Below are 19,949 nucleotides of genomic sequence, written 5' to 3' on the forward strand. Positions count from 1 at the left end.
AATACTGCACCAGGGCATAGGGAGTATAGGTGAGTGTAAAAGGGGATAAGCCTTTGAGTTCTTCATCAGCAAGGACATTCGAGCTGGGCCTTACACAACTGTAACAATGGGAAAATTGGCTAAGCAGGCATTTTAAACACAAGACGTATTTGAAAACGCACTGTTATTTGAAAGAACAGGTATCAATTTGATGAAGGTAAAATACAATCTCTTCCCCTTTGTTACAAATTGGCTTAAAGTAAAATTTGTATCCAAATTCTTCTTTTATCCAACTACTTTAAAATCCTTTATACAAAATTAGAAGCTTCAATCAGGTAATGAAAATTTGATTTCAAAGCTTTCATAAGAATTTTTGTCATTATAAAGCTAAAAAAGAAGTCGCCAAAGATACTAAGTTAAAATTTCCCTTTTAGGGGGTTAGCATTGAGACCCAGTTTCCCGTATACAAATCCTCACCTCTCTAGATATTCACCGTTAACCTGAATTCAAAAGTGAACTGTATAATACTAAAAATAAGATCCTTAAAAATGGCATTCTATCCATAGAATTCAACCATGTCTGCCTCATACTGTTAGTCACTATTTATGTAAGACAATGTCCAGGATACTTAAAAAATAAATGGCAAGTGTGTGCAAGGATGCATACATCTTCATGGTATATATACACAAAAGGGCACATGTACATGCAAAAGTGTAGGTATGTACAAAAGTCTGAATGCAATGTATGTGGATCCAAGGGTGTGCAAAAGTGTGAAAGGTTGTGTGCATATATATCCGATAATAAAAGGAAAGATTAAAAGTGTACTGCTTCTGGGGGCGTCTCACTGGCTCAGTTGGTATAGCATGTGACTCGTGATCTCAGATCATGAGTGCAAGCTCCACTCTGGGTGTGGTCCCAACTTAAAAAATGAAAACAAAGAAAAGTGTATTGTTTTTTTTGTTTCTTACTCACTTTAAGAAATATTCAAGGAAGATGAAACATAGACTTTGATGAAAAATGATGTCCGATATCCATAGAGCAAACATAGTTCTATGATTTAGCCACAATACCAATATCCCAACCCATCCCTGTTCTGAGAAAATCTAATAATCATTTCAAAGGAAAAAAGGCAATGTTAGTCTGAGTGATCATTTAGTTCTGTCAATTAAAATATAAAGAAATTTAAAAAAAAAACCAAAATATTACTACTCATACATATTTTGGCGTAAGATATCCTTTACTAAAAAAAGCATGAAAATATCAGAAAAGAGATCAAAGTTTCTAATATCATCTGTTTAAATCCACTTAATTTTCTAGTATACAGAGACCATCATTATATAAGCAGATACCTATAACTGATAATGCAAACGGATATCTATTATGACATGATAACAAATCACCAATGTAGTGGGTATGGAGCAACTAACAGAAAGCTACACCTCAAATGCTACCTAGCTTGTAACAGCAATGCCCTTCAGGTACAACAGCATGTTATCCATTCAGTGAATCACAATTCTTTGTTCCAGAAACATCCCTGTAACTTATGGTATGTTCTCCCAAATCCCAAGTGCAAAGTTTACCTTATTCATAACTTAATTAATAAATTTTAAAAGAAGGATGTTGCCTGAAAAAAATCATGGAAAATTGAGTATTATGCTTTAAAATATGGTCAAAGATAATAATTGGTAGTCATTTCATTTTAAAAATGTGGAAAAGTAGCATCTTTCTATATAATTTAATTCGGAATTACAACCGGATGCCAGCAAGTTAAATGCTCAAGGCTGAAATGCATAAGTCAAATCAAATTCATGTCCATTGGTTTAAGTGATTTGACAATTATGGGAAATTACAATTTGGTTCTTTTGCTTGAGTGAAGAATTTCACCATGAGGGGAAAAGTCATGAGTTCTTAAATACATAAAACACTAACGGGCAAATAAAAGTAGCAAATAACATCTGTCCTATGATTCTATTAGCATGATACATAAATCTTGTATGTAGCATACAACCACTTACTTTCATTAAAAGCATATTCAAATCCTTCCAGGGTATCCGGAAAATCAAGAGGTGGTTCATCTTTTTTCATTAGTTCATCCAAATCAATCCTAGATAATAAATCTAGAAAAGAATATAAAATGTACTTATATTTTCATAGTTAATTACAAAGATTTCATTTTAAATGGTTTTAAGTATTCTTTTGTTCTATTAGCTTACTTTTTATGTATTGCCTTATTGATAATGCTTTTAAAGTTTCTAAGTTCTTAAAGTGCTATACCATGACAATTTCAAAAGCACTTTCAAAATCATAATTGCCATAACAATCACAATTTTAGATCCTATGTACCCCTATTGTAAATTATGAACTTCTTCCCCTCAAAATATTCAGCTATTAATTTGTACCTTTTTAACCTCCATCTATATAGCTTAAAAGTTTCAGGTATTAAGATGATTTTTAAATGGTCACTAAATCTTACATATAGATGACACTACTATTTATGAAAAAAGAAAATTATAAATTTAAATAGGGGTAACATAGCACATTATTAAATTTTATATGAAAAATTATAATATTAAAATAAAACTTGTAAATGGAGAAAGTTTGATTATCACAAAGAAGTTTTTATTCTTTACACTATCTGATTTCCATACAATAAAAAAATGGTCAACAAAGTTTTTTAAATAAACATTTTATCTTGAAATCATTTTAGATTTACAAAAAAGTTGAAAGATAGTACAGATATTGTCTATATACCCTTTGCCCAGTTTCCCCTATTATTAACATCCTATATCACCAGGGTACATTTGTGAAAATGAAGAAACCAACGTCTGCACATTCTTACTAACTAAGCCCAGATATTATTCATCAGTTTTTTCATTAATGTCCTTCTTCTATTCCAGAACTCCATGTAGGATACCACACTGCATAAACTTGTCATGTCTCCCTAGCATCCTCTGGTCTGTAACAGATTTCCGTCTTTACTTCTTTTCCATGATCCTGACGGTTTTGAGGAATACTGGTCAGGTATTTTGCAGAATGACCCTTAATTTGGGTATGTTTGATTTTTACTTGTTGTGATTAGACTAGGGTTACAGGTTTTTGGAAAGAAAACCACTTTTGGAAAGAGTGAACTGACCCTCTTTTCACACATATCAAGAGGAAAATGATATCCATGGAATATCACAGGAGATGTTAATTTACATCGGTTGGCTAAGGCATTGTCTGACAGTTTCTCAACTATGATGTTACTATTTTTCCTTTTCCATAATCTATTCATTGGAAGCGAGTAAGTCTAGCCCACAATCAAGGAGGAAAAGGTGGAATTATGTTCTATCTTATGGAGCAGAGAACATCTACATATATTTGTAATTCTCTTATATGAAATTTTTGTCTCTCTTCCTCCATTTACACATTTATTCAATCTTACTTGTATCAGTATGGATTCATGGGTATTTATTATATGCTTTGGGTTACAATCAATATGTCATTTATTTTGTTGCTCAAATTGTTCCAGCATTGGCCATGACCATAAACTTTCAGGTGGTTCCTATAACTCTTTGACATGCTCTTATCTTTTTTTTTTTTAAATATTTCCTTACTTTGTGTTACCACAAGATGCTTGCTCTAGCAATCCCTATCAAAATAACACCAGCATTCTTCACAGAGCTAGAACAAACAATCCTAAAATTTGTACAGGTCCAGAAAAGACCCTGAAGAGCCAAAGCAATCCTGAAAAAGAAAACCAAAGAGGCCTCCACAGTTGGAGGCATCACAATTCCGGACTTCAAGCTGTATTACAAAGCTGTAATCATCAAGACAGTATGGTACTGACACAAAAACAGACACTCAGATCAAAGGAACAGAATAGAGAACCCAGAAACGGACCCACAAATGTATGGCTAATTAATCTTTGACAAAGCAGGAAAGAATATCCAATGGAATAAAGACAGACTCTTCAGCAAATGGTGTTAGGAAAACTGGACGACATGCAGAAGAATGAACCTGGACCACTTTTTTACATTACATACAAATATAAACTCAAAATGGATGAAAGACCTAAATGTAAGAGAGGAAGCCATCAAAATCCTAAAGGAGAAAACAGGCAAAAACCTCTTTGACCTTGGTCACAGTAACTTCTTACTCAACACATCTCCGGAGGCAAAGGAAACAAAGCAAAAATGAACTACTGTGACCTCATCAAGATAAAAAGTTTCAGCACAGGGAAGGAAACAGCAAAACTAAAAGGCAACTAACTGACAGAATGGGAAAAGATATTTGCAAATGACATATCAGCTACAGGGTTGGTATCCAAAATCTATAAATAACTTCTCAAACTCAACACCCAAAAAGCAAATAATCCACCTAAAGAATGGGCAAAAGACATGAATAGATACTTTTCCAAAGAAGACACCAAGGTGGCTAACAGACACATGAAAAAATGCTCAACATCATTTGTAATCAGGGAAATACAAATCAAAACCACCATAAGATACCACCTCTCACACTTGTCAGAATGGCTAACATTACCAACTCAGGCAACAACAGACGTTGATGGGGATGCAGAGAAAAAGGAGCCTTTTTGCAATGCTGGTAGAAATGCAAACTGGTGCAACCACTCTGGAAAACAGCATGCAGGTTCCTCAAAAAATCAAAAATAGAACTACTCTATGACCCAGCAATTGCACTACTAGGTATGTATCCAAAGGATACAGGAGTGCTGTTTCAAAGGGCACATGCACCCCAATGTTTATAGCAGCACTATCGACAATAGCCAAAGTATGAAAGGAGCCCAAATGTCCATTGACTGATGAATGGATAAAGAAGATGTGGGAGAGAGCCAAAGCATAAGAGACTGTTAAAAACTGAGAACAAACTGAGGGTTGATGGGGGGTGGGAGGGAGGGCAGGGTGGGTGATGGGTATTGAGGAGGGCACCTTTTGGGATGAGCACTGGGTGTTGTATGGAAACCAATTTGACAGTAAATTTCATATATTAAAAAAAATAAAATAAAATAAAATAAAATAAAAAAAAAAAAGAAGAAGATGTGGTATATATATTCAATGGAATATTATTTGGCAATCAAAAAGAATGAAATCTTGCCATTTGCAACAATGTAGACGGTACTAGAGTGTATTATGCTAAGCGAAATAAGTCAGAGAAAGACAAATATCATATGATTTCACTCATATGTGTAATTTAAGATACAAAACAGATGAATATAAGGGAAGGGAAGCAAAAATAATATAAAAATAGAGAGGGAGACAAACCATAAGAGACTCTTAACTACATAGAACAAACTGAGGGTTACTGTATGGGTGTTGGGTGGGTGGATGGGCCAAATGGGCAATGGACATTAAGGAGGACACTTGCTGGGATGAACAGTGGGTGTTATATGTAGGCAATGAATCACTAAATTCTATTCCTGAAAGAAAGAAAAGAAAAAAAAAAAAAAAAAAGATATTTGCTCTAGGCTTAACTTTTCCCTGTCCCAACTCTAGAATCAGTCTGTCAAAAAGTATTTAATGGTATCTTTTAGGCTTTTAATATGGGATGAGGCAAAAATTCTCACTATTTGTCATCACAGAGTCCTACCAAAGCTCAGAAAAACAAAAAGATAAACTTCAAATTTATTCAGTTCTGAAAAGATGTTTTTTAAGAAAGTTTAGGTTTTGAGATTATTCATTCTAACTCAAGTTCCTGAAGAGAAAACAGCTCCTAGGATATATAATAAAGCAAAGCAGTCCCTTTTCCTCTCTTACAGAAATATAACAAATCCAACTGTATGAAACACATGAAAATATGCCAAACAAAAAAGTAGTTTGTCTGCCTCCAGTCTCTAGTCTGTCTCGTAGGACATACAGATAAGCCCTCAAAAAAATCATTTTTTAGTACTCTTCAAACTGCTACCTACCAAATAAACTTCAACTCATATAAAAATATACCATTTTCAACATTTAAAAATAATAAAATGTTTGGAAATGTCACATAATATGTATATTGGGCTAAAAAAGGGATACATGCTGACAAATTTCTGATTCATTCATAAAGTTCTGAACACCATGTAATTATTTGCGAAACAGAGTAAAATAGAAGACTTAATACCCAAAATTGGGTTGGAGTGGTTAGAAAATGCTTCTCTCTCTCCAGTGAGTTGAGGTTCTGAGACAAAATTGACTCCTTCACTTCAGTCATCTTCTACAGTTCAAAACTTAGAAACCTTTTAATCAGACACACAGCGATGATCCAATACATAAGCAGATAGTTATATCATGTCTAATAACCATTTTCTCTACCAGCTCAGATCATAAAATGCCACCTAACATCTATGTACCAATTTAAAGTTGTCACATACTTTACCTCACTTGATCATCACAACCCTATAAAACAGTAGCATGTATTTATTACCACCTTCACTATCTGTCAGACAAGAAAATGAACTTAGAGAGGTAAAATGGCTTGTCCAAAATTATACCCTAAGAGTATAGTGGAATTAATAGAATAAATGTATTTGCCAATACGTAACTCAATGCTCTTTCAAAATCACCACACTTACTCTATGTTCGATGCAACCCTAAAATATTGTGCCCCCTCTCTTCATTACCTTATAAAAAAAGAAGTTATAAATACAAAAATATGCTTTTACTTTGCCCAGAATGTTCCTGTGAATGACAAAATGTACTGAATAAATAGGAAATCCACAAACTTCTCCTCTGTTAACTAGGAAATCAGATATAGATTTTTTTTTAATTTCATTAGCACTGAGAGACATGTAGAAAGAAAACATCAGGAATTATGTTTTCTACTTTTCAAAATGAAAGCAACACTATCAAGCTGCAGTTTATACAGAGACTGGGTTCCAAAGGCAGTAGATTAGGCAGAAATCAAGTATAAAAAACATTTCCATTAAGAATCCCTTCAATCACCTCTAAAATACAGTACAACTGATCCATATAACTTAAATATGCATCAGATGTAACACAAGTGGTTCTTCTAAAACATGCCTCAGGTGATTAAAGTGATTCAGCAACTAGAATTCTAAACTTCAACTAAGCATATGAAGTAACTGGATAAAAATACCACTTGATATCCAGAAGAATTGAAAACAGAGACACAGATATTTGTACATCCATCTCATAGTAGCAATATTCACTGCCAAGAAACAACCCAACTGTCCAAAGACAGAGGAATGGTGTGATGGTTAATTTTATGTGTCAACTTGACTGAGCCATACCATGCCCAGATATTTGGTTAAATGTTACTCCGAGTGTGTCTGTGAAGGTGTTTCTGGATGAGATTAACATTTGAATTTGGGTGAATATGTATATGATACTTTCAAACACTTTTGGAAAATTAATGAACATAATGAGATTGGCTGGTTGCTCCTAAAGTCACTGAACAAAGTGGTGGAAAAAAAAAAAGGATACACTCAGGGATTTGAATTCTCAGCTCAAGTGTAGCATAAATAACCTGTAATTTTCTAAGCATGTCCTGAAGGTGACCCTTATCTCTTGTAGCCAAAGGGCTGAGATTGTTAAAAATCAAACACAAAATCTCATCCTGCAACTAGCTGAAATACAGTCCAAGCAGAACTACCAGCCTCACAGGTGTCCATTGTTAAAGTGAGGACACCTACTGGGAAAGAATGGGATTGTGTAAATTGGAATGGTGACATGTGGGAAAACCCTGAAGAAGCTGGAGACAATAAGCTTCTAAATTGTGATAATTCTTTGTCAGTGGAAGAAGCCTTCCCATCCTCAGTAGTAGTGGTCTCTCTACCTTACTCTTAGAGAATTATTAGCCTGTGTTGCCTAAGGAAACAGTAATGTCCTCCTCCACCCCGCCCAAGGCTGATGCCAGGCAAGACAAAGCTGATTCTCTTAAGGACCCACTCCCCAAAGCCCTCTTTGCAACTAGACTTTCAACTACACTCAAGTCATAGCAGGCCCCTAAAGGTGAGGTATATAGTATGACTCGTGAGGGGGAGCACAATATCCAACACTCTTTTGGGTTTTCTAATTTATACAGACAGATCCAGAAAACAAGTGTGGGAATAAATATTAAGGGTATGGGATTATAGTAGAAGGAACAATCAGATCATATTTATTAATATAGGCTCACTAAGCAGATATTCCATATTTAACGTTGAATCTTGGGGAACTAGGATGACTGATTAAATGTCAGACCTGCCTTGGTTTAATGCAGAGGAAAGGGTCAAAGGTTTTGGAAGACAGGAATGTTACAATGGATTTGTCACTGAAGACGTACTCACTCACAATGGGAAGGTCCAGAAGACATACCTTTCCCTACTACAATGAGAAATAAATTTGTGAGGAGAACCCTGGCATTCTTGAAGAGCTCTGTAATGACTCATCTTATGCCAGACCTTACAGTGAGAACTAAATCACTAAACTAGGAAATCTGGGATGCTGTTTGGAATCTTCAGTAAGCCGCTGGTGAATCACAGTACAGGCTCTTAGGATTTTGGAGTAAAGCCCTGCCATCTACTGCAGATAACTACTCTCGTTGGTCTGCCATTAGGCCTTAGGAGAGACTGAATGCTTAACCACAGGCTACCAAGTTACCATGTGACCTTAGCTGCTCACTATAAACTGAATGTTATCTGACCCACCAAGTCCTAAAGGTGGGTGTGTACAACAGCACTCCATCATCAAATTGAAATGGTGTATCTCTAACCAGGACTGAGTAGGCCCTGGAGGCAAAAGTTACATGAAGTAGCCCAAATGCAGAAAGTCCCCATTCTTGCTACACTGAACTTCTATCTAACAGCATGCACCTAAGTCCTCAGGGGGAGTTCTTACCAGCTGATAGAAGGCAAAACTCAGGTCTGGTTTACAGATGGTTCTGCATGATATTCAGGCACCAACCAAAACCAGCCAGAGTCTGGGATACCACTGAAGGAAAGTGGTGAAAGGAAATCTTCCCAACGGGGAGAACTGTGAGCAGTGCACTTAGCTACCGTTTGCCTAGAAAGAGATATGGCCAAACATGTGATTATATCAAGATTCATAGGTTGTGGCCACTGGTTTGGCTGGATGGTCAGAGACTTGGAAGGAATATAATTGGAAAATTGGTGATGAGGAAATAAGGCAAAGAGGTGTGTGAATAGTCCTCTCTGAATGGGCAAAAGATGTGAAAGATAGCTGTGTCCCAACTTAATACCCACTAAAAGATTACCTCAAAAGAGGGAAGATTTTAATTACCAAGTGAGTAAGATAACTCTTTCTCTGGACACCAGTCAGCCTCTTTCCCCAGACACCCCTGTCATTGCTCAACGGGCTCATGAACAAAGTAGCCATGGTGGCAGGGATGGAGGAGGCATGGGCTCATCAATATGAACTTACATTAACCAAAGCCAACATGACTATAGCCATTACTGATTGTCCAAACTGCCAGAATCTGAAAATAACACTTAGCTTCCAGTACAGTGCCACTCCCGAGAGTAATCAGTGAACTACCTGGTGGTAGTGGATTACATCATATTACTTCCATCATGAAAGAAGTAGCATTTTTTGTTCTTACTGGAAAAGACACTTTCTCTGAATACAGATTTGTCTTCCCCACATGAAATGCTTCTGCCATATCTATTTGTGGAGTTACAGAATGCCTTATCCACCATCATGGTATTCCACATTGCATTGCTTCTCATCAAGGAGCTCACTTCCCAGCAAAAGAAGTACAGCAATGGTCCCATGTTCATGAAATTCATTTGTCTTACCCTTTTCCCCACCATCCTAAAACAGCTAGTTTGAGAGAATGGCGAAATGGCCTTTTGAAGATTCATTTACTGTGTCAGCTAAGTGAAAGAACCTGCAGGGCTGAGGCCAGATTCTCTAGAAGGCTGTGTATACTCAGAATTAGTTTCAAATATATGGTGCTGTTTCTCCCATAGCCATAATTCACAGGTCTAAAAATAAAGGGGTAAAAATGGGAGTATCACCACTCATTATTACCCCTGATGAACAAGGAAAGAATGTCCATTTTCTCACTATTCTTATTCAACATAGTATTAAGAATTCTATCAAGTACAAAAAAGCAAGAAAGGAAATAAAAGGCATATTGATTGGAAAGGGAGAAATTAAACCATCAAATGTGCAAACAACCTGATGGCCTAACAGAAAATCTGAAGGAATCTACCCCCAAAACTCCTAGAACTATTAAGTGACATTAGGAGAGCCATTAGACATAATATCAACAAACAAAACTTGATCACATTTCCATAAACTATCAGTAAACACGTGGCAACTGAAAATGAACAAATCAGGAGACTATAGATGCTGGAGAGGATGTGGAGAAATGGGAACCCTCTTGCACTGTTGGTGGGAATGCAAATTGGTGCAGCCACTCTGGAAAACAGTGTGGAGGTTCCTCAAAAAATTAAAAATAGACCTACCCTATGACCCAGCAGTAGCGCTGCTAGGAATTTACCCAAGGGATACAGGAGTACTGATGCATAGGGGCACTTGTACCCCAATGTCTATAGAAGCACTCTCAACAATGGCCAAATTGTGGAAAGAGCCTGAATGTCCATCAACTGATGAATGGATAAAGAAACTGTGGTTTATATACACAATGGAGTACTACGTGGCAATGAGAAAGAATGAAATATGGCCCTTTGTAGCAACGTGGATGGAACTGGAGAGTGTGATGCTGAGTGAAATAAGCCATACAGAGAAAGACAGATACCATATGTTTTCACTCTTATGTGGATCCTGATACACTTAACAGAAACCCATGGGAGAGGGGAAGGAATAAAAAAAAAAAAAAGAGGTTAGAGTAGGAGAGAGCCAAAGCATAAGAGACTCTTAAAAACTGAGAACAAACTGAGGGTTGATGGGGGGTGGGAGGGAGGGGAGGGGAGGTGATGGGTATTGAAGAGGGCATCTTTTGGGATGAGCACTGGGTGTTGTATGGAAACCAATTTGACAATAAATTTCATATATTAAAAAAAAAAGAATAAACACGTGGCAACTGAAATTAAGAATACAACACTGTTTATAATCACCCTAAAGAATTAATACTTAGGTATAAATCTAATAAATATTTAAGACCTATATGCTGAAAACTACAAAATGCTGATAAAGAAAATCAAAGATCTAAATAAATCAGAGACATACCATGTCATGGATTGAAAGACTCAATAAAGATGTCAATATTCCCCATATTCATCTATAGGCTTAAAAAGAATATTAATCAAATCTCAGTAAATTTTTTTGCAGATATGGATAATTTAACTCTAAAATGTATATGGAAAAGCAAACAACCTAGAATACCTAAAAGCTAAAACTTTTGAAAAAGAATGAAATGGGAAGAATCACTCTACTCAATTTTAAGACATACTATACAGTACAGTAATCAACAGTGTTACCAAAGAGATAGACACAGATCCATGGAACAAAACAGAGAGCCCAAAATGAGGCCACCCAAATACCCAAATATACCCAGTTTTGACAAAGATGGACAAAGTAATTCCATGGTGGAAAGACAGTCTTTTTCACAAATGTGCTGTCACAAATAGAAATTAATAGGCAAAACAAACAAACAAAAACCCCATGACTTAGGTCTCATACCTTCTATAAAAATTAACTCCAAATGTGTCATTAATTTAAAAGTAAAATCTAAAATTATAGAACTTTTTAGGTGAAAACACAGGAGAAAATCTTCATAAACTAGGGTTTATGAAGAATATGAAGAATAAAGCGTTAAGCGTCCAACTTCAGGTCAGGTCACGATCTCGCGGTCCGTGAGTTCGAGCCCCGCATCGGGCTCTGGGCTGATGGCTCAGAGCCTGGAGCCTGCTTCCGATTCTGTGTCTCCCTCTCTCTCTGCCCCTCCCCCGTTCATGCTTTGTCTCTCTCTGTCTCAAAAATAAATACACGTTAAAAAAAAAAAATTTAAAAAAAAAACTGGTAAGTAGACTGTTTGAAAGATAAAGTTTTATTCAGTTTGACAATTTGTTTGAAATATACTTTGCTATGCACTGCCATTTTGTTTTCTAATATTTCCTATTTAACTCCATGAATTGCTACAAGTTCATGTGCGCTAAACATTCTTATTCCTATAGTCCTGATGAATTAACAGATTCAGAGAAGCTAAGCAGAAAAACCTGAGCTTAAATCCAGACAGTTCCATCTTTAGACCCTATCCATACTCTTTTTACATAATTGTACCTCCAAAACCCAGAAAACCTATGTAAACTCTTACAAACTGCTTGAGGAAGTGTAAATTGGACCATAACTTGAAAGATTCAAATTTTCACATTACAGAGTAAGGTTGAAGACTCACAAAACACATCTAGTTGGAAAGCCAGAGAGTCTATTTAGAAGGAGACTTACATACATTCCTTGCCCTCTCTCCTAAATCAACCATTATTCTGAGAGTGCTAGTCATCCCCAGCAGCATACAAGCATGCAGTAAAACCTTCTACAGGGTTGTCCACAACTGTCTCCAATTCCTCTCTTCCCATTCTCTACCGAAGCTCTCCAAAAGAGCTTTCATTTCCATCAATTCATGAAAATAGCTCTTTTTGACGGTCACCAATGACCTCCACACTGTAAATTCCAAAAGTAATTTCTCAGTCCTTGTATAACATGAATTATCATCATGACTAAATTAATTACTCCCATTTTTTTTTACATTTGGCACTCAGGATCTCTCTCTCTCTCTTGCTCCTGGTTCTTAGCCTTTCTTCCTAGAAATTCATTTTCAGCTTCTTTTGATGGTTCCTGGTCATCTTCCTGACCCTAGAGTTGAGATGCCCTAGGGCTCAATCTACAGATCTTTTTCCTGTCTACATTGACATCTCCAGTGATCTCAATTAGGACCCATGGTTCTTTAAATATTACCTCTATACTAATGTTTCCTCAAACTTTTATCTCTAACTCAAATGCTCTCCCAAACTCCATACTCAACCTCTTTACCTTCCTGTTTAAGAAGCACCTCAGTTTAACATTTAATATATCTAAAACCTAACTCCTGCTTTCCACTACAATCACCACAACCTGTTTCTCCCAGTTTTCTTAATCTAACAAATCTAAGAGCTTTTTAGGCCAAGGGCATTCGAATTTATCTTGTTGACCCAACAGCAAATCATGTCATCTCTTTCTTCACAACACAACCAGAATCTGTCATCATCCTTTCTGCGACCACTCTGATCCATTACATCATCTCTCACATTTGTGAGAAGAAAGTAATGCTCTTAGCCATTTTCCATTTTTGAAGGTACAGGCTAGCTACACCATTCCATTGAGAGAACATTAGCTCTAAAAGCAGGGACAAGATGAGGCTGGCTTCTTTATTACATACTTATATGCTTTAGGCTTTCAAGAAAAGAGATAAAGTAAGGTCGAAAGAGAGAATCTTGAGATATCTTTATCATCCAGCCTCATAAAGCAGGGCAGGATAGCAGTGAGGGATTCAGAGAAATGGCTGCAACTAAGATGGTCTGGTACACATTCATTTGGGCCATCACCTACAAAGCATCTTGAAGACCACAAAGACTCTACATTGAATAAAAGATTCATTATCTAGCACAGATGGCATCTCAACATTTAGAAAATCCGTAAGATTTTCTTTCACCATCAAAGAAAGTAACTGTGAGACCACATACAAATTACTTAGGTAAGCTGATCTGGGGTAAGTCACTAGACAGATTGAAATATATAATAATGAAGAAATCTTTCAGCTCAAAAATGCACATTTAGGAGTAAAATTCTTTTAGATTGCAGACTTAAAAAGTCTAGAATTCAAAATTCCGGAAGAATGGCTTGGGCAGATTCTTTCTGAGATGTTAACATGGAAAGCCTCTCAAAAAATATTCCTAATTCAGGGCCCCCGGGTGGCTCAGTAGGCTGAGCATCTGACTCCCAGGGTCGTGGGATCAAGCCCTGCATCAGGAGCCATGCTGAGTGTGGAGACTGCTTAAGAGTCTCTCTTTCTCCTTCTGCCCCTTTCTCCCGCTTACGAATTGTCTCTCCCTCTAAAATAATTTTTTTTTTTTAATTTTAAAAACTATCAAAAATATATTCCTAATTAATGCCATGAAGATAGAATACTGGATTATTAGGCACACCATTACCCTAGCCAAGCATGACATTCTGATCAACAAAAATATGATAATAGCACTTAATCTTGACTCAAGAGACTTATAGTGTTAGTTTTACCTTTAAATAGATGACTTTGGATAAGAAAAGACTTAAGATTTCCTACAGTTGTAAAAGTACGTGATTCTGTGATTTATTTACTGAGTACATACTACACTTCAGACACTGAGACAGTTGTGAGGGATACAAAGAGTTACAAATGGATTAAATACTAATATTCTTATTTTAGAACTGAAATGAAAGGAAGATCACCTAAATATTCCTATACCTTCATGAGGAACAATGAAAACCCCTAAAAAAGCAAATTAAGCATGTACCTTTCAGTGCTGTAGTCTTTTCTTTTTCATCTGGACCTCCCTGCTGGATTTGTGCCATGCTTATCCAAATTGGTAACAAAATTAAAGAGCTCAAGGAAATAGACATCAATCTTCAGAAGACAGTCTAGAATGAATGAAAGCAATAAATTAAGCTCTACTCAATCCTACCTACTCCATGAGAACTTCATAGATCCTCCCAGTTGGGATTAATCTCTATTCTGATTTCCCACTGCATTTTGTTGATGCCTATACCACAGTTACTTATCATAGCCTGCCTTGCATTATAGTTATTTATGTATTTGTCTGGGTCGGCTAACAGATTACAAGTCCCAGGATAAAGGTATCAAGTTTTTGTCATCTTTATATCTCTCATGTCACCAAACACAATGCTTTATACATACAGATACCTAAAGTTGCTGAATGTAATTTAGCTAAACTTACTGTGTAAGTTGAGTTCTCGATCATCTAATTTTTTTTTAAATATCTCCAGGTAATTTCAAAAGCCTGAAATTTCTTTTAAAATGAACTATAAGCTTGTGCCAATTACAAAGTCAGAATGTCTTCGACCTGGAACAGACAGCAGAAGGAGAAAAATACAAACTATGTAAGGTAGCTATAAGCTACCTCTGGTGTAATTCAAAATATAACTTTAAGGGAAAAAATTAGCCCGTTTTAAAAATGAAACTATGTCAAATTCAGTATCTGGAAGCCATATAAATGGCACTCCAGTAAACAATCATAATATAAAATTATGTTTATTAAGATCTAATTCTGCTCCATTTTGGCCAAAGGGAAGGCATTTACACCACAAATAGAAGTTTTTTCCCAGTATGCCCATGAAGAGTAAAACAAACAAACAAACAAACAAACAAAAACACTACTCCTAAGGTTTAAGGGACAAAAATGAAACACATACAATGGAAAAAGTTAAACTAATTTAGTCAATCTATAACTGTTAATGAAATTCTATAAAAACTACATTCATGACAATAATAAAACAACACTGAAAATTCCTCTGATTGAGGAACCCAATTTATTTGCTATCCACAAAGAAAATTTCAGTTTCCTTTTGGAGGGCTATTTTATAACTATCTTTAAAAACTGAGGCATTTTCATAATCAGCTAAGTATAGCAGAAAATAAAAATACCAACACTGAAAATAATATTTTAAAACTATGAATGTCTCAAACAGTCATAAATCGTATTGTCCTTATCTCAATTCTAACTGAGGGAGGGTGGGGTGGGGGCAGGTAGTATAAGAGGAAAGACCATCTGGCTTTACCATCAACTACCACATACCCCTGACAAATTATTTAGCTTCTCTGTGCCTTATTTCCAAATGTGAAAAATAACAATGATAATCATGTTTCCCTCATATGGTTACACTCAGATTAAATGGAAAATAAAAGATCTAGCATAGTACCTGATGCATAATTAAGTGCTCAATATACTCTGGCTTATATATTTTTTAATTGTTATAAATGTATCCTGGTTTCACTGCCTAATAACAGCTCTGTGGTCAGGAACAAGTCACTTAATATCCAAAATCTTCAGTATCCTCATTCATAAAATATAGCCCAAATAATGGTGGCTGAGAATTAATATTATAGAAGGTATATACATCTGATCATTGCTATTATTAGCAATAATACTGCTTCTCAATGGAGTGAGGTTTCCTAATAGGAAAAAGTAGAATATGAGAGTACTTTTGAGTAGGAAGGCATTTCCACTTAGTAGGAAAGAAGTTATTTTTCTTCTGTGAATAGGTAACTAAAAACTCTGTCAATCTACGTGAATAAAATGTGTCTACATTCCTTCAAGAAACATATCATAGTTTGTATGGTGGACAATGTATAAGATACCAGGGTGCAGTGGTGAGTAAAACAGACATGGTCATGGCCTGGGTGGGGGCTAGCAAAACAAACTGCCAACTTGTAAAACACGTAAGACCTAGAATGATAATTACAACACTGTTATAAAGGTTTATCTATTTACGTGCAGGAATTGGTCTTATCTGTCAAGTCCCACAGGTTTCCATAGAAGTTTTACCAGCAATTCCCTATTATACACCATCCTATAGCAGAAATTAAAGAGAAATGTTCACAGGGTACCTGGATGGTTCAGTTGGCTAAGCATGTCTTTTGACTTTGGGTCAGGTTATGGTATCATGGTCATGAGATTGAGCCCCATGTTGGGCTCTGTGCTGGGCATTTAGCCTGCGTGAGATTGTCTACCTGTGTGTCTGTCTGTCTCTCTCTCTCTCCCCCCCCCCCCCGCCCCAACTATCTCTCCTGCACTTGCATACTCTCCAACTCGCTCAAAAAAAAAAAAAAAAAAAAGAAAGAAAGAAAAAGGAAAAGAAAAAAGAAATGTTCATAATGAGAAATCTCATGCACCGCTCTCTGTTAACAATTCCATAACTATCTACAAGGGCTTCTTGCAGTGTTTAATAAATCTATCCTCCTGCCAATCCAATATTTCTTCTAAATATAAGTGGTTTGGTTATTTTTCAATGGCCCCAAATTGCCTGATTACTAAACAGAAGAATTTGGGGCGCCTGGGTGGCTCTGTCAGTTAAGCGTCTGACTTTGGCTCAGGTCACGATCTCACGGTTCATGAGTTTGAGCCCCGTGTCAGGCTTTGTGCTGACAGCTGAAAGCCTGGAGCCTGCTTCAGATTCTGTCTTCTTCTCTCTCTACGCTTCCCCTGCTTGCTCGCTCTCTCTCTCAAAAATAAATAAATATTAAAAAAGTTTTAAACTGAGGGGCGGCTGATTGGCTCAGTCAGTTAAGCATCCGACTTCAGCTCAGATCATGATCTCTTGGTTTGTGAGTTCGAGCCCAGCGTCGGGCTCTGTGCTGACAGCTCAGAGCCTGGAGCCTGCTTCAGATTCTGTGTCTCCCTCTCTCTCTGCCCCTCCCCTGCTAACGGTCTGTCTCCCAATAATAAATAAATGTTAAAAAATTTTTTTAATTAAAAAAAAATTTTAAACAGAAGAATGTATACTATTATCTCATTGTGACTGTTTCAATGAAAGTGAAATTATAGAATATTTTTGGTGCTAGAGTCATTTTCAAGATTCACATTTTAAAGTTCTGGAGATCTAACGTAGAGCAGGGTGACTACAGTTAACAATCCTATATTGCAAACTTGAAAGTTGCTAAGAGAGTAGATCTTAAAAGCTCTCATCACACACACACGAAGCAGGTTAACTACGTGAGGTAATGGATGTGTTAACCAACCTTATTGTGGAATCATTCTGCCATACATATGTATATAAATCATTACATTGTATACCTTAGACTTACATAGTGTTACATGTCAATTATATCTAAAAAAAACAAAAAAACAAAAAAACAAAAAAACACAAAACCTTGGAAAAAGCTCTAAATACTCCACAATGTTTAATACATATCCCCCCTTTAGATTTTGATCTCACTGAGGACAGGTATTGTGTCTGTCCCTAGCACATGTCTGGCATGTTTGGAACTCACTGGTTATTTGCTGAATTTACAAATAAGAGATGGGGGTTGGGGGAGAAATTCACATTTTAAAGAATAATTTTCAAGATTCTCAAAATTATATACCAATAATCATATTCTTATTTTATGATATAACCAAAAAATTTCACGCTGCAATTTACTTAAGTGATGATATGTATGTTACAAGAGTACTAATTATTATCTGTGATCCTAAACCTTCTAGCAGCAGATGCAAAGCAGGTAAGCATGAAGCGAAAGCAATTTGTCTGTTGCTCTCTCATTCACTGTTAGATTTTTGCCCTCTCAAGTTATCTTCCATGGCTGTGGCACAGCTGGTGAAGCTAAATCGGGAACATTATAAATTCTCAATTTAGTTTTCCTAATAAAAATTCAGAGTTATAACCTGCATGACCACAGATAAACACTACTGAAAATGTGGCCAGCAAACCGTTTGATACATTTGATATATATTAATATGTGCACTCAACATAGTTTATTTAGTATTATCTGATGGAGGTTAGGTTATAGGGAATAAAGTGGTAGAAGGTTTTTACTGATGTGAATTGGGACACAGTTGACACGTTGTATACTTCATGATAACCACTGCTGTTTAAATATGGTTTCCTAGAAATGGTTGTAGTATAAACAAGATTCAAAACATCTCAGTTTGCAATTTCATTCTGTGAACTACACAAAGCAATTATCATATCTTCTTTCCTTCTATGATTCCAACAGAGAATCCACTAAGTATAAATAAAGCTATAAATAACTTGTCATGTGTAATCTTTATCCAGTCAGCATTTCAAAACATGAAAGAGTAGAATATTTCTTAGTTGCCCTGTTTGCTCAAAATATGGCATGAGCACTTATAATATGTACAGGGAAATATACAGAAGCCTAAGTTTCCTACATCTGCTTGTTTTTAGGTAGGTATTAAATAAGGACTAGATATAGATGATTTTGCAATTGAAGGCTTTCCACCTCCCATTCTGAATGCAATGATGCAAGTATAAAATACATCACAAGACAAGTAAAACTGAATTCCCTGGGACCTTTAGAGCTGATTTGGTCCCAAAGAATCTACGTTTACTAAGTCAGGCTCTGGAAATCCAGCTCATAATGCCCTTCTTGTGGTAAGTAGTGCCACAAGTACTTTTTGAATTGGTACCAAAGATTTGCGAGAAACCAAAAGATTTACCCAAATTATAATTAAAATATCTATGTTATTCAGAAATTGCTCATCAGCAAAGGTTACTTCATAATAATCCTGGACAGCTTATAGTTCTGAGGCTGAAGCACAAAAAATGTATGTTTGGGGGCACCTGCGTGGTTCAGTCCATTCAGTAACTGACTCTTGATTTCGGCTCATGTCATGATCTCACAGTTGTGACACTGAGCCCCACATTGGGCTCTATGGTGAGCATGGAGCCTACTTAAGATATTCACTCTCTCTCTCAAAAAGAAAAAAAAGAAAGAAGTTTGGAGGGTGTGTGTGCATATACATATCGGACTGGGGAAAAGGCACAAGAACAAGCGTATCAGGCTAGAGCAGACACAGAAGACAAAGCCCAGGGTAATATGGGCTCATGGTACATAGAAAATGGCATCTTCTACTGAGAATGTCATCGATGCTTGGATCAAAGTTGACATACCTGAATCCAATCTAACGCTTTCTGAAGTAATTTCTTAGTTTCCCAGTCAATGTGATATAGGAGGTTTGGTATGAGAAATTCAGCATTTTAATCTCAATTCTACCACCTACAAGGTGGGTTATCTTGAGAAAGTCATAACTTCCTTAAGAAAAATAACAGCACTTCCTTTTACAGGGCAATTATGAAGATTATATCAAAGAATGTATGGAAGGGGCGCCTGGGTGGCTCAGTTGGTTGAGCATCAGACTTGGGCTTAGGTCATGATCTCACAGCTCATGAGTTTGAGTCCCACATGGGGCTTACTGCTGTCAGTGTGAAGCAGGCTTCAGATCTTCTGTCCTCCTCTCTCTGCCCCACCCCCACTCGCATGCCTGCTCTCTCTCTCTCAAAAAATAAATATTT

At 36.4% G+C, this 19,949-nt stretch overlaps 1 protein-coding gene across 1 annotated transcript in view; it reads right to left on the reverse strand.

Annotated features, from left to right (window-relative positions):
- FAM172A (family with sequence similarity 172 member A) overlaps nucleotides 1-14,994 on the reverse strand; it is a 389,831-nt gene extending 374,837 nt beyond the window's left edge. Inside the window, exons 1-3 of the mRNA XM_042943485.1 lie at nucleotides 14,855-14,994; nucleotides 14,414-14,537; nucleotides 1,995-2,096 (exon numbers count right to left, since the gene is read on the reverse strand). Of these exons, the coding sequence (XP_042799419.1) occupies nucleotides 1,995-2,096; nucleotides 14,414-14,519 (208 nt within the window). The 5' untranslated portion in view covers nucleotides 14,520-14,537; nucleotides 14,855-14,994. The remainder of the gene's footprint in view (nucleotides 1-1,994; nucleotides 2,097-14,413; nucleotides 14,538-14,854) is intronic.
- Nucleotides 14,995-19,949: the final 4,955 nt, after the last annotated feature.

The sequence above is a fragment of the Panthera leo genome, chromosome A1 (assembly GCF_018350215.1).
Source record: "Panthera leo isolate Ple1 chromosome A1, P.leo_Ple1_pat1.1, whole genome shotgun sequence".
Lineage (NCBI taxonomy): Eukaryota > Metazoa > Chordata > Mammalia > Carnivora > Felidae > Panthera > Panthera leo.